At 37.6% G+C, this 13,972-nt stretch overlaps 1 protein-coding gene across 1 annotated transcript in view; it reads right to left on the bottom strand.

Moving 5' to 3' along the window:
* Positions 412-13,972, bottom strand: part of GSTCD (glutathione S-transferase C-terminal domain containing) — a 128,882-nt gene continuing 115,321 nt past the window's right edge. The window contains exons 9-12 of the mRNA XM_021101711.1: positions 11,775-11,908; positions 9,820-9,850; positions 6,162-6,231; positions 412-3,194 (exon numbers count right to left, since the gene is read on the bottom strand). Coding sequence (XP_020957370.1) covers positions 3,121-3,194; positions 6,162-6,231; positions 9,820-9,850; positions 11,775-11,908 — 309 coding nt within the window. The 3' untranslated portion in view covers positions 412-3,120. The remainder of the gene's footprint in view (positions 3,195-6,161; positions 6,232-9,819; positions 9,851-11,774; positions 11,909-13,972) is intronic.

Raw genomic sequence — 13,972 nt, forward strand, 5'->3', positions numbered from 1 at the left:
TGTGGCTCGGATCCTGTGTGGCTGTGGTGTGGGCCAGCAGTTGCAGTTCCAATTAGACCTCCAGCTTAGGAACTTCCAGATGCCACAGGTGCAGCTCTAAAAAGACAAAAAAAAAAAAAAAAAAAGAGAGAGACTATAAAGCTTCAGTAATCAACCAATTAATGGAACAGACTAGAGAATTCAGAAAGAAATTCATACATATACATTAACTGAGTTTTAACTGAGGTGCCAAGTAAATTCAAAGAGGAGAGGAAAGAATTTTAAACAAATGGTGCTTTAACAACTGTATATTCTTCAAAACTTACCTCTGTAAGTGAATATTGATTTGAGATGAATCATAGCCCTAAATGTAAAAAGCTAGAACCATAAAGGTCCTATAAGAAAACATAGAAAGAATCTTTATAACCTTAGGGTAGATAAAGATTTATTAGAGAACACACAAAATATTAACCATAAAAGAAAAATAAAGACAAGTTAGGGTTATTGAAAATTGAAACATTCAATATGACAAATGAGTAAGTAAGCCACATACTGTAAAAAAAGCTTCTCAATACAGATAGATGACAAAGGACTCATATTCAGAATATATAATCAACAATAAAAAAACCCCAAATTGACCTAATTTTCAAAATGAACAAAAGACTTGAAAAGATACTTTATAGATGATGCTTAACATCACTAGTCATCAGAGAAATGAAAATTAAAGCCACAATGAGATACCATTTCATGTCCATCAGAATGATAAAACTTAAAACCAAATTGGAGTTCCTGTCATGGCTAGGTGGTTAATGAACCTGACTAGTATCCATGAGGACACGGGTTCAATCCCTGGCCTTGCTCAGTGGGTTAAGGACCCCAAGTTGCTGTGACTGTGGCATAGGCCAGCAGCTACAGCTCCAATTCGACCCCTAGCCTGGGAACGTCCATATGCCTCAGGTGAGGCCCTAAATAGACAAAAGACCAAAAAAATGTTTTTTTAATTAAAAAAAATGACAACATCAAATGGTGAGGAAGTGGAGACAAGGGAATATTTATACATTGCTGGTGGGAATATAAAATGGTACAATCACTCTGGAAAATTATTTGGCAACTGACATTCATTTCTTCAATGACCCAGCAATTCTACTACTAGGTATTTACCCAAGAGAAATGAAAATATATGTCCACAAAAAGACTTAAAGAAGAATATTCATAGACCTTATCCATAACATCTTCAAAGTGAAAATTCAAATAAATACCAATAGGAGAATGGATAAACACATTTTGATATATTTATATAATGAAGTACTACTTAGGAATAAGAATAAACTGTTGATACACATAACAAAGTGGGTATTTCTCAAAAAAATCATGATGAGCAAAAGAAGCCGGACACAAAAGTCTATAAACTAAAGGACTTCACTTATATGAAGGCCAAAAATAGGCAAAACAAATGTAGGGTGATAGAAATCAGAGAGTGGTTGCATTTAGGGTGGGGGAAATTGAACAGAACGCACATGAGAGAATTTCCTGGGTTGATAGAAATATTCTGTATCACTCTGCTGTAGAGCAGAAATTAACAAAACATTGTAAATCAACCTCAATAAAACTAAATTTAAAAAAGAAAGAGCCTATATCTTATTTCTGGTGCTGGTTGTCTGAGTATATACAGCTGTCAAACTTCTCAAACACAACACTTAAAATCTGTTATTTTATTGTCTATAAATTATAGCTCAATTAGAAAAGAAAGCCCAGGATAAAAGAGCACGTCATGTTGACAGCTGCAAATGACTAAGATACTCAGGGCTGATGGCTAATCTTTCTTCAGTTTTACTCCAGAGAGCAAGAGATCAGACCCTTGTCTCCTTCATACACGGCTCCTGTATTTTAATCCACAGCGATGAGTTATCTGTTAAAGCCCTTTCTCCTCAAGCTATGTGTCATACAGGAGTTAAAAACACCAAAATCGTTTAAATATATTCTTATCTCAATGGAATAATCTAGGACATATAAAAAATAATCAGCAGCATCTGAGAAAGGACATGTTATCTGTTTTTAAAAACTTTGGCTGGTGGAATAAGGACAGTTTGGGTGGGAGAATTACTCAAAAAAGCTTCTGTACTTACTCCTTCCACCTGCAATTTATACTCCATGCGTTTTACCAAAAAATAAATAAAAAATGATACCTGAAAAAAAAAATGCTGTGACCATACCTTATATCATGATACAAAGAACTTAACTACTTCATGAATCTTTCTCTCGTGCATGATTCACTGCTACAGGCAAGGCACCGGGTCTCTTGCAACTCATCTTTGTATCCTTAGAAGAATCTAGGTCAGGGTCTTGAAAATAATGGATCCTCAATAATCATTTACAAACTTGAGTGAATAAATCAATGTATTTGCTGATTAGCTAAAATTTAAGTCCAAATTACATGTTCCTGTCATGGGAAATAGACTGCAGTTATTTTATAATACCTTCATATAAAATGTCTGAACAGCGATCTCAATTGGCAATTTATGGGAAATACATTTTAAAGTACTGTCCGAAATGATGTATAAGTCTAGCTCACCCCAGCTTAAAAATACAAGCATACAGTAACAACCTGACTAAATTAAGAAAAAATTTTAAGTACCATTGTTAAAAATATAAAAAAAAAGCAAACAAACCCCACTGAGTCTACTTTTGGTCTTCATTTGAATTTCTAAGTGATTATAAGGCTGCATGTACATTGTTTTGAGCTGAACACCACACTGGCAAGATCAGAAAAGCTGTGAACTGAGAAGGAAATTGTTATTCCAGTGATGGAACCTCCTCTCATGAGTATCACTCTGCTGGCAGCTGAGACTTCAGGGGATGCTCAGTATGAAAACCAGCGGTCCTTTAATCACACATTACAAGTGCATTTGTGATGCTTTGCAGGCAGCCTTCCTCCAAGATTTTCCTGCTGTATTCTTTCCCAAGAACAACAGATTCAAGATGGCTAATGTTGTTTCCCAGTTATGCCAAGGACCTCCTAAATGCTATTGGGCTTTCATCAGGGAGCTAGATGGCAAAACATCAAATGCGAATATCTGTTTTAAACGGGGACTCCCACAATCATGTTATTTTTGGGAGAGCAGCTCTCTGGCTCCATAGATATCACTTGAACAGAGTAGCCACGTTCTTCTGCAGCTCTTGCTCGATCCAATCCACCAGGCACATGCACTGTTTTCCTGAAATACAGTAAAATGGTTATTATGAAACCCTTCAGCTAACGGTGCAATTTTAATTTGTTTAGGGGACTCTATACAATGACCAAATTTATGAGTGCTATGCAGAATGATGTTTGCCCCTAAGTCTTGTTTAGTTTCTTTCAATATAATTCTTGATCAGTATGAAGATAAGACAGTTAAGAATATATGACATTTCACAGATTTGTTTCTGATAGTAATTTAAAGAATGTTAACCTTTTAAAATATATTTATGAATAAATGTAAAGTAAAAAATACAGATTCTATTTCCCACTTTGTTTAAAAAATCCATTTTAAGAACTTATTTCTTCATGCCCTATGAAAATGCATTATCTATAATATTGTAAAAAAAAAAAAATCTGTCGTCAAGAATATCTAAAATAACATCCAAGCAAAGGAACACCTGAAAGACATGTTACATTCTGTACATGGAGTTTTTAGGACAATGAAGAAATGAGAAATAGAAAATATTGAGAAAATTCTCAATTGTGCGCTGCTTATTTCAGGTGAATGTGTAATGTTGAGTATAATATAATTTTAATTTAACAGAGCTCCTGTACCCTTATGAAATAGTGGTGTTCAATTTTCTTTCTAATCTTGGAAAACAAAGAAGGAAACCTGACTGGCAAGTAAAACAGTTAATTTGTGTCCTTTGGCAAATGCAAACTTCTATTTCAAAGTAGCTAGGGAAAAAAGCTGATTTGGGGTTGAATATAGTCAAAGGCAAGGTTTACTTTTATACTTTCAACTTCTTTAAATTCAATATGTAAACTTTTTCATCCTCTTGGAAGAAATTTACTGACTGTGCAGAACTTTATTCATTTCATTTTTCTCAATAATTATTAAAATGCCTAAATATTATTTTAAAATGATTTATTTGAATGACAGTAGAGATTTCTAAACTAAAACAGCTTCAGAACTGAAGATAAGTAACTGAAGGAGAAAAGTTCTTCTGTGGAAGGCAGAAGAATCCTCCCAGAAAAATAATGGAAGGTGAAGTCAGTAGATGAGAAATCGACACGAAAGATTCAGATTTAAAAATATTTTGTACATATCCCTTGAACGGCCCCATGACAAAAAGGATGAACCGTGATAGGAATGATACGAAAAGAGATGTCTAGAATTCCAGTTAGGCTAAATGGCTCCCTCTTCATCAACAGCTGCATGGCTGACATTCTTTCTTTCTCTTAAAATACTGTTCTTCCTTTAAGATATCCGTAAATGTCCCCCACCTCCACCCAACCCATCTACTTTTCAATTTAAGATAAAACATTCTCTGTCAGAATGGGATGCTCTGCATTCCTCCAGTACCCACCCTGGGTTTACACTGCAGCTCATTTACCCTTGGCTTTGATCCCAGTCCAGTTAATTTTTCCTTTTGCATTACGTAGATGAATCTCATGTTTTTACATGTTGAAGAAGTGTCTTCACAACTGAAATTCAGTTGTTAGTAGTCTACTTTTTGGGGCCTAGGAAGCTTCCTAAAACGTTCACAGAGCAAAAGCATTGCTCGTGCAAGAAAGAGATGCAGACACTTGCTGGAGCCTGTGACTTTGAACCTGACCTTCCCTCCCGTCACACCAGCAATCATGACAAATGCTCCTCCTCCTCAACTCTAGCAATTTCCCTTCCAGGTACTCCCTTCGGGTTTGTCTATAACATCAACATGGACACCCCCACCCACCATACCAACTATGTCATCACTGAGTCTAGTGGGGTTGTCGCAAATGTAACTTGAAATATGCAAGTGAGTTATACTTCAGTATGTATGTCCGGCTGTGCATTCAACTAACGCAGCATGTTGGGAATGGGAAAAAGAAGAGGGAAAGGGAATGAAAGAGAGAGGTTGTATGCAGGAAAGAGCAAGGCTTCTCTGTACATTTAAGCTTCAGAGTGTGAAAAAAGAAGGAAATCATTTGTTCCTTCAGACTCGGGTCTCAGATGCCTCTCCATCGGTGACTATCTTGCTATGCTGAGTTTCATTTTAGAGTTTAAAGATAACTATTTCTCATACAACATGGCCCCTCAATGCAACTACTACACCTGGAGCTTAACCAAAGAAACAGCAATCTGCTTTCTACTATATCATGATCATTTCCAATGGGGGGTTTTTCTGAATAACTTTTAGGATTAGCTTGGACTCCATTCAGTCATTACAAGTCCTTCCAGTGATGTAATTCTATCACTGGGGGCACTGCAAAAAATGGAGCTTTATGTCTGGATCAAATATCTTGGGTTTATAGTGTGGTTTTACCACCTACCAGCTGAGGGATCCTAGGCAAGCTTTTGTCCCAGTACTCTCATCTGTAAAATGTAAATAACAGCACATACTCTGCAACCATTGCCATAAGAATTTACTGAGATAATTGTTGGAGGCATTTATCTCAGAGCTTAAATGTGCAATAGCTGTTAGCTGCTATTACCCTTCTAAATGTGATTTTTTTTTCCTAAAGCAAAGTCTTGGATAAATTCATTACTTAAACTTGAAATGCTATTTTTCCTCCAAGTTAGATAATATTTAACACTACAAATGTCAAATAAATTGCTCTATGATTAATAATATATGAGCGTATTTTTTCTGACAAAGAAAACATGATCCCTTGTGACGGAGATGTATCAATTTTGGCATGCATAGTTGATATTTACATCTTTAATATCTTCTTCTGTGACTTTTGATAAGATTCATCAGTTTGTAACAAGATCATGAGATCTAAAAAAACAATTCTACTCAATATAAGAAGAACATTGAAAATATTTTTAAAAGTATTGATGTTGACAAAAATGGGATAAAATATTGTTACAGTTAGAGCCCTTTTCAAGATGGATTATTGTATCTAGGGAAAAAAAAAAACTTTAGTGGTTCCCTTTTTCCTCATATGTAGTTGATCCATTCATTCCTAGGCATCTTGTACATAATCTGATCAACAGCTGCTCTATGAAAACACATACCTATGAGCCTTCGTTGAGGTGGAAGCTGGACAGCTGTCTGATCTGCAAACCTACACAGAATCATGTGTTCCTAAAAGAAAAAGCAATAGAATGTGGGTTTATTTTAATCTTTTGCTTCAAAATTAAAAACCCCAAACCTAACTCATTTTTCTGGAACTCTACAATGTTTGATTGAATAAAGTGCTGCACAAATAGTACTTTTGAAAGAAGCACATTTTCAGAAAATGGTACTCAATAAGTTTTTCCCTTTCAAGTAGAGGCATGGAAGGTTCTCAGGGCCTTTTAACTAGCTGCTTTTAGCCAAAATGTGGTTACGATTTGTGGTTATAATATGTTAAAGACTTAAAATTCACTTATATTTTCTTTTTAATAAAATTCGAGTCTCAAGAGCATGGCTCCACGAAGGCATTCTAAGTGACTTTTCCTCCTACTACGGAGAAGAAAAGGAAGTGCTAGAGAAGATCTCTGCTGTGGCCTCTGCACTTCTCCCATCCTGAGCAGGGTGCTGGCTCCTCTTTTGCTTTGTTGGACTCACTTCGCTCAGTCCCGTCAGAGAAGAGGAGGCTGGCTTATCCACTCCTGGCACTTCTAAAGGCTGCAGGAGCTGCATCTATTTGTGCTTTAAGACAGACTGCGAAGGGGACCAGAGAGAACAACAGGGAGAGTATAGTTTCTGCTTCACGATTTTAGGAAAGATTACATCAGTGGAGGAAGCAAGGCTTTATAGAGACAGAGAGGTGATGCGTCTGCACAGCACTCTACAACCTGCAAGTTGCCAAAGGTGAGCGATTAGTGGGAGGTGAGATGACTGCAGCATCCCCAGGACAGCTGTTCATGCAGAACAGCTGCAGCTTCCAGGTGTGTAAGTGATCTCACCTGTCAGCTTAGCAAACGCATGGAACTCAGATCCATCTTTTGTCTCCTGGGTCTTTTGTACATTCAATTTGAGGCCTTCATCTTTTAAGGTTATTCTGATTACCCTATTAAATAAGTGATTGTGCAACGTTGGTTCTTTTTGAAGGATCACTTTTGTCCAAATTTTCTTGCATTTTTAAAAAAACCTCTTTAACGCTAACTATAAAATTTAGTGGCAATGGGTAAGACACTAACAAAATGATTCAAATGAGTAACTTTTATTAAACTCCCTGAATATACATAAATAAAGAGGCGTAAGAGGAATTTAGAATTATGTAATTTGACAAAAAGCAAGTTCTTTGTCCTCATGTTTGTAAATTAAGGTTCCTTTTTAAGTAAGGGTAACGTCAAGGTAATCACAACCTCAAACGAGGTTCATTTCCCTTGTCCTGCTAAGTCCCACTGTATTTTGCTGCAATTATTTGTATGTGTGTTCTCCCCAGTGGAAGTTAAATTCTGAAAGGAGAAAGCACATAATAGGTACTGAGTAAAGCTTTGCTGGCTAAACTGAACTATGATGAACACTTCCAAAGCAAATCTCAAGATACTGGGGCACCAAGTCCATTTAGTACTGCTTTCCAGTCTACCCACCATGGATAAGAAATACTGAGCGATCACCTTGCAATAGAACCTGAGAGGCTAAGACTTCTCCATAAACCATTTGCACCTATGATGCTCAAAAGGGCTGGTGGCTGGCCAAGCAGCTCTGGGATGTGAAGGAAGAGGAGACGAAGATGAACTGGGTGCTGGGAGTTGTATGTTCTCTAGAAGAGCCTGGGTGCCCTTACATTTTTGTTTTTCCAGCCAGTGAGGCCGTGGGTTTTTCCATATATCCTCTTAGAGTTTGATTTATCTAGCATCACTCAAGGAAGGATTAAAAGCAAGGGTCTAGTTTTTGGTTTTTATTTTTCAGTTCATTTTCTATTTTAGTGGCAGGGCCCTTTGAGAAAAAAGTGAGGGGTTTTGAATATTATGAAAATAAAGTTCCTGAGGTCCTAATTAAAAAAAAAAAAAAAAAAACCTATAGTTTCATAGGAAATGAAAATTCTAAATCCAGTAGGCAAAGATGAGAAAAGCTCTGGTTTTGGATGAAAGCATGAACACTGTACCTGGATGTACCTGGATGTACCTGGATGGGTGGGAATGAGAGAGCTGGGGAGCTGGGAGAGGAGAGGGTAGGAGGTGGGGCAGGAGACAGAGTTGGAGGTGGGTATTTTAAGAGTTAAAAAGTAGACGGAGTTCCCGTTGTGGCTTAGCAGGTTAAGAATCCAACTGGTATCCATGAGGATGCGGGTTCGTCCCTGGCCTCACTCAGTGGGTTAAGGATCCAGCATTGCCATGAGCTGTGTAGATCACAGACGCAGCTTGGATCTGGCATTGCTGTGGCTGTGGCATAGGACAGCAACTGGAGCTCTGTTTCGACCCCTAGCCTGTGAACTTCCATATGCTGCAGTATGCTACAGGTCTGGCCCTAAAAAGACAAAAAAAAAAAAAAAAAAAAAAAGACTTGAAGGAGATAGATACAGGTGCCAGGCGGTGGAGGTGGCAGAAATGAACATCTTTAGGTTACTATAACTCACAGTTTCATTGTTGGAAAGGGAAGAAGGTAAAATTCCTAGAAGGCAGGGGCTGGTATATGAAATGTGACTCTATATTTTTAGTGAGTCTGTGCAAGAAGTGGAAGTAACCAAACTAAGAGTCCAAACTAATTTATTAGCTTTTAAGGGGATTATTTGTGGATTTCTGTCAAATATTATTATTATTATTTCTTAAACTGCACTATATCACACTGTCGATCGATTAATTAGTTAGTAGTGATGTTCAGAAAGCTGCAAACTGTTTTGCTCTGACTGGTTACTCAAAAACGTTCTGAGTACTGTCGGAAGACAACTCACTGTGGGTCTCTTGTGTTTCTCATGTTTTATGAGCAGAGGAAGGCACTGTCTTTGTTTTAGACCATGGCAAACTATGGCCCATGGGTCAAATCTAGCCTATAATCTGTTTTGGTATGGCTTGAAAGTTAAGAATGTTTTTTACATTTATAAAGGGCTGTAAATCAACAACAACGATGAAAGGACAGTGTAGAACATGCGGGAGATTTTTGAGCAGCTGGCAAAGCCTAAAATATTTACTTAGATTTTATAGAAAAATCTGCCTCTGTTCCAGATTGTCTTTTCAAAGACACTTATATAGTGAACAGCCTTGAAAACTATAGAGTGTCTCCCTCTGGAGAAAAGAGGAGGCTTTTTTACTTAAAGATTATATCCTAACACATCTGGGTTTCCTAAACTGAGGTTTCCTCGTCTATAGTGTAACTCACTGTATATATGCATTCACTTTTGATGATGGCTATCTGACGGGTGTGAGATGGTACCTGGCCCTGTGCTGCCCTGTGGGAATTGGGCCTCAGGGAGTCAGTGTAAAAATGATGGTAGTCTGGCTACTCCTACTGCTGTGAACAATTCTGCCTTTTGTCTCTGACTCAGGAGTTTCTGTCTTCTGCCAGTATCTGTGCATGAAACTGTGAGTGGGGTAAACTCTCAGACCCTTCACAAATTTTGTCCACTACTTGAAGATTAGTCTTGATTTGCCAAAAAAAAAAAAAAAATCTATATTAGATACTCATGAGTAATTCAAGTATAACTATAGATTATATACTCATTAGAAATTTGACAGGAAAAAAAAAACATAAAGAAGGAATAAAAAAGGTATTAGGAAAGCATCTAGATTCTTTTAAGGTTACCTTGTATGATAAAGTTTTCTTGAATTGTTCACTGAAATAGAAAAGAAAAAGGAATTACTCATCATTTGAAATACCAAAGATTGAGTAGAAATAGTCTTGAAGAAATTAAATTATATTTTTCTATATATTATTGTATCTTATCTAGAGAGTATATAATACTATCCTGAACTAAAAACTATGCCAGTTCGAAATATTTTTATAAAAAGACAAAAACATGCCATCAGTATGTAATTAATTTTAAAGAATTTCTTTCAAAGATTATTTACACAATTAGAGAAGCACAACCAACTTTTTTTCCTCTTCCCCACATGGGTGCATACAAGATTCAGGCATTTTAAAATGTCAGTTTTATTGTTATTCAGTTGGGATGAGGCCAACTGATCAAGACAGATCTGCCACTGAGAAGAAAGTTCGTTATTCATAGTTCCCAAGAAGAGTGGGCAAGCCCTGTCAAGTACGGTTGCATGGGGAAGCACCAGGGTTGAGCAGGAAGCACAGATAATGGGATAAAACACAAGCTAGAGCCTTTATTATGGATTCCATGGGAAGGAATGGCAAGGCAGGGTGAGCAGTCTTAGGACTGTTCAATAGGTTCTGAAGCATAGGGGGCTGTCCCAGTTGCCTGGTACCTGGCCCTAGCTGATTAGGGCAGAGGCATAGTGACCTGGGAGTGGGTCTCAAATGACAATGGGGGCAAATCTCAGTAAATGTACAGAGAAAAGGAAAAGTTGACAAGACACTAACTTGAGATTTTAAAATCAGCGAAGTGAGACTACAGGCTAAACAACTCAAATTAGCATTCTTGACCATCTTTATAGTGCTAAACTTACACATTTCTTGATGGGTTGTAAAATACACATTTTATCTGTATGGATTTAGAATGAAATAAAATTTCAAATATTGAATAAGCCCCAAATTATATTTTACTTTTTGGTTTTCCAGAGTAACTTTGGTTTTCTCTCAACTACTTGCAAATTATAGTAAAGAATAAAACACTGAAAGAAAGGAAAAGAAGGCTATTATTTTTACTTTGTTATTTTAAGTTACTTAGAAGCCTTTAAATATAAATTCTAAGTGATATTCCTAAGGCTTCCGAAAAGTAATGATGCAAATGATCAAGAAGTCTTTTTTGACACATTATAGGACAGATTTTCCAAAACTGACATGTTTGATCTATTCTATAATTAAAATGATCAGTTGGAATCTCGGTAACTATGAATCTGAGTGAAATGTCATAAATAGCGAGAATGGCCCTCGACTAGGTTAATTTAAAATGGTGAGAATTAAAATGTCTCCCTCTTCTATGTGGGATAAGAAGGACTGTAAAAATGGCTGTTGAGCTCGCAGATTAATCATCACCACCCATGGGAAGAACTTACAACAACTATGGCTACACTACTGCAGTTGGCAAGAGCTCACATTTATCAAGTCCTTTCTCTGAGCCACTTCTTCCTCTGAGCGGCTTCTTTACATATATATCATTTAATTCTCATAAAAACCTTGAGGTGATTAGTATTATAACCCCCTTTTGTAGATGAAAAAAACAGGCAAAAAGAGTGTAATACCTGAGAAGAACTAATTTACAAAAGGAGGAGGAACCAATTTTGCACCCAGCTGAATACTTTCCAGGTCCTAAGCACTTAACCATGACACTCTACGCCCTCTCATGGGGGATGATTTCCATCTGGAAGTACACATGGAAGGGCTGAGCTCTAGTCAGCCGACTTCTAGACGGACTTGCTCCTAAATTTTGGCAAGAGCTGGATCCAGGAGAAAAATCAGGGGCAGACATAGAGAAATCCTCTCTTCCTTATACAGCTTATAAGCAATAGTTGCCATTGTGGAAAGAGGAAATAAGCTCAAAACTGAAATCTCATTGCAACTTTATATCAAACGAGTTTTGTGTACTGATTTAATGTCCATATTGGTGCCTCTGGCAGAACACACAATTTCACCTTTTTGGAAACTTAAACTTGGAGGTGTTCTGAATGAAACCGTAACAGCAAGGGCACGTGACGAAGGAAGCCCGGGTTTTGATGCAGTGCTCAATCACCATGTCTGTTGCCACTCCACAAGCATGCAAAGCCACCTGGAAAACAAAACCAGACCTTGGCACTAAGTTCTCTTTTAAATCAACAGTGCTGCTTTGTGCTATTAAAAAACAACACCTTTTTGTGAGGACTATTGCTTAAGAGGTTTCAAGTTACCAGAATATCATTCTAGCAGTTTAAATAGTTCTCATTTGGAACTACCAAAGGCCTAATTAGCTATTCATATTAATTAAGAAAATTAAGCAAGGAGTTGAAAGATTACAAATGGAACACTGAAAATGAAGCATAGGATTCATTCAATGGAAAATCTGATGTGATGTTAAACGTGAAAAATTCAGTATGTGTGCATGTCTAAACGAATGCTTGTATTGATTGAGAATTTAGTTCAGCTGTAACTTTGCGGCAAGAATCCTACATTGAAATCAGAATTTCTAGACCAGAGCTCTAATTGGCTGTGTGAAGCTGGGCCACTTGAAATTTTACTTCTTTGGGTAAAGTCTCCTCAACCATGAACTATAGTTAATAACACTGACACATAACAATATTGTTGCAAAGATTAAAAGAAATGTATTTGAAAATACTTTTTCAAATGCTGTCTCAATATACCCTAACTAATGTTGTATAAAACTTAATAAATCATATTTATGTAACAGCTTTTCATAGGAAAGCTCCAAGAGTAAGGGTCGAATTGGAGCTGCAGCAGGGGCTTATGCCACAGCCACAGCAATACTGGATCTGAGTTGCATCTGCAACCTATGCAGCAGCCCGTGGCAATACCAGGTCCTTACCCGACTGAGTGAGGCCGAGGATAAAACCCACATCCTCAAAGACACAATGTTGGGTTCTTAACCTGCTGAGTCACAACAGGAACTCCTGCCCCTTTTATTTGATCAGCTTTTCAGGGTAAAGATCAGTCTAGTTGTTATTTTCATGAGTAGCTAGAGAAAACCTCACAGTAAAAATAACAGATGAATTTTTCCCTGGAGGGAGAGAGGAGAACCAACACTCACTTAATGCCCTTTATGTGCTGGCAACCATCCTGGATGATGGCACACAGATCTTTCTATGCTCATGACAGCCCTGGAAGATTTTATTACCTCCATCTTAGAAGTGAGGAAACTGGAGTTCCCAACATGGCACAGAGGAAATGAATCTGACTAGGATTCAATCCCTGGCCTTGCTCAGCAGGTCGAGGATCCGGTGTTGCCACGAGCTGTGGTGTAGGGCACAGACGAGGCTCAGATCTGGCGTTGCTATGGCTGTGGTGTAGGCCAGTAACTACAACTCCGATTAGACCCCTAGCCTGGGAACCTCCATATGCCTCGGGTGTGGCCCTAAAAGGACAAAAAGACAAAGTGACGAAACTAAAGCTCGGGGAAATTAAGAATATGCTCACAACAAAGCAGCTCCTGAGGGGCAGGATTCTGACCCCAGAGCCTGAACCCAAGCTTTAAATTAATCACATCAGGCTGCTTCTCCTTGAGACCCTCTTAATAAGGCTCTTAAGGAAAAGTTTAGACAATTTACTTCTACAAATATCTGTTTGCTTAGGTTCATATTCCCCTTGCTACATGCAAAAGATTGAGTTTATTTCCTCATTTAAACAAAACAACCAAATCTAAGAAATATTTACATGATGGATTTTATTAGGTCTAAAAGATTTTATTGCATCATATACTTCTAATTTCCATGATCACCAAATGCAAGTCAGATAAAACAGGCAAATAATGACCAGAGATATAAATCAATGGAACCATTTGAATACAAAAATTTGGCATACAAAAATGGTGGCACTTGAAACCACTGAGGAAAAGATGGAATTTTTAATAAGTAATCTTGAGTTAACCTGATAGCTACATAAAAAATAAAATTAGGAGACTTCCTATTGTGGTGCAATGGAAATGAATCTGAGTAATATTCATGGGGATTTGGGTTTGATCCCTGGCCTTGCTTAGTGGGTTAAGTGATCCAGTGTTGCCGTGAGCTGTGGTGTGGGTTGCAGATGTGTCTCGGATCCCATGTTGCTGTGGCTGTGGTGTAGGCCAGCAGCTGTAGTTCCGATTTGATCCCTAGCTTGGGAACTTCCATATGTCGCAAGTGCG

This window comes from Sus scrofa, chromosome 8, assembly GCF_000003025.6.
Source record: "Sus scrofa isolate TJ Tabasco breed Duroc chromosome 8, Sscrofa11.1, whole genome shotgun sequence".
NCBI classification, from domain to species: Eukaryota; Metazoa; Chordata; class Mammalia; order Artiodactyla; family Suidae; genus Sus; species Sus scrofa.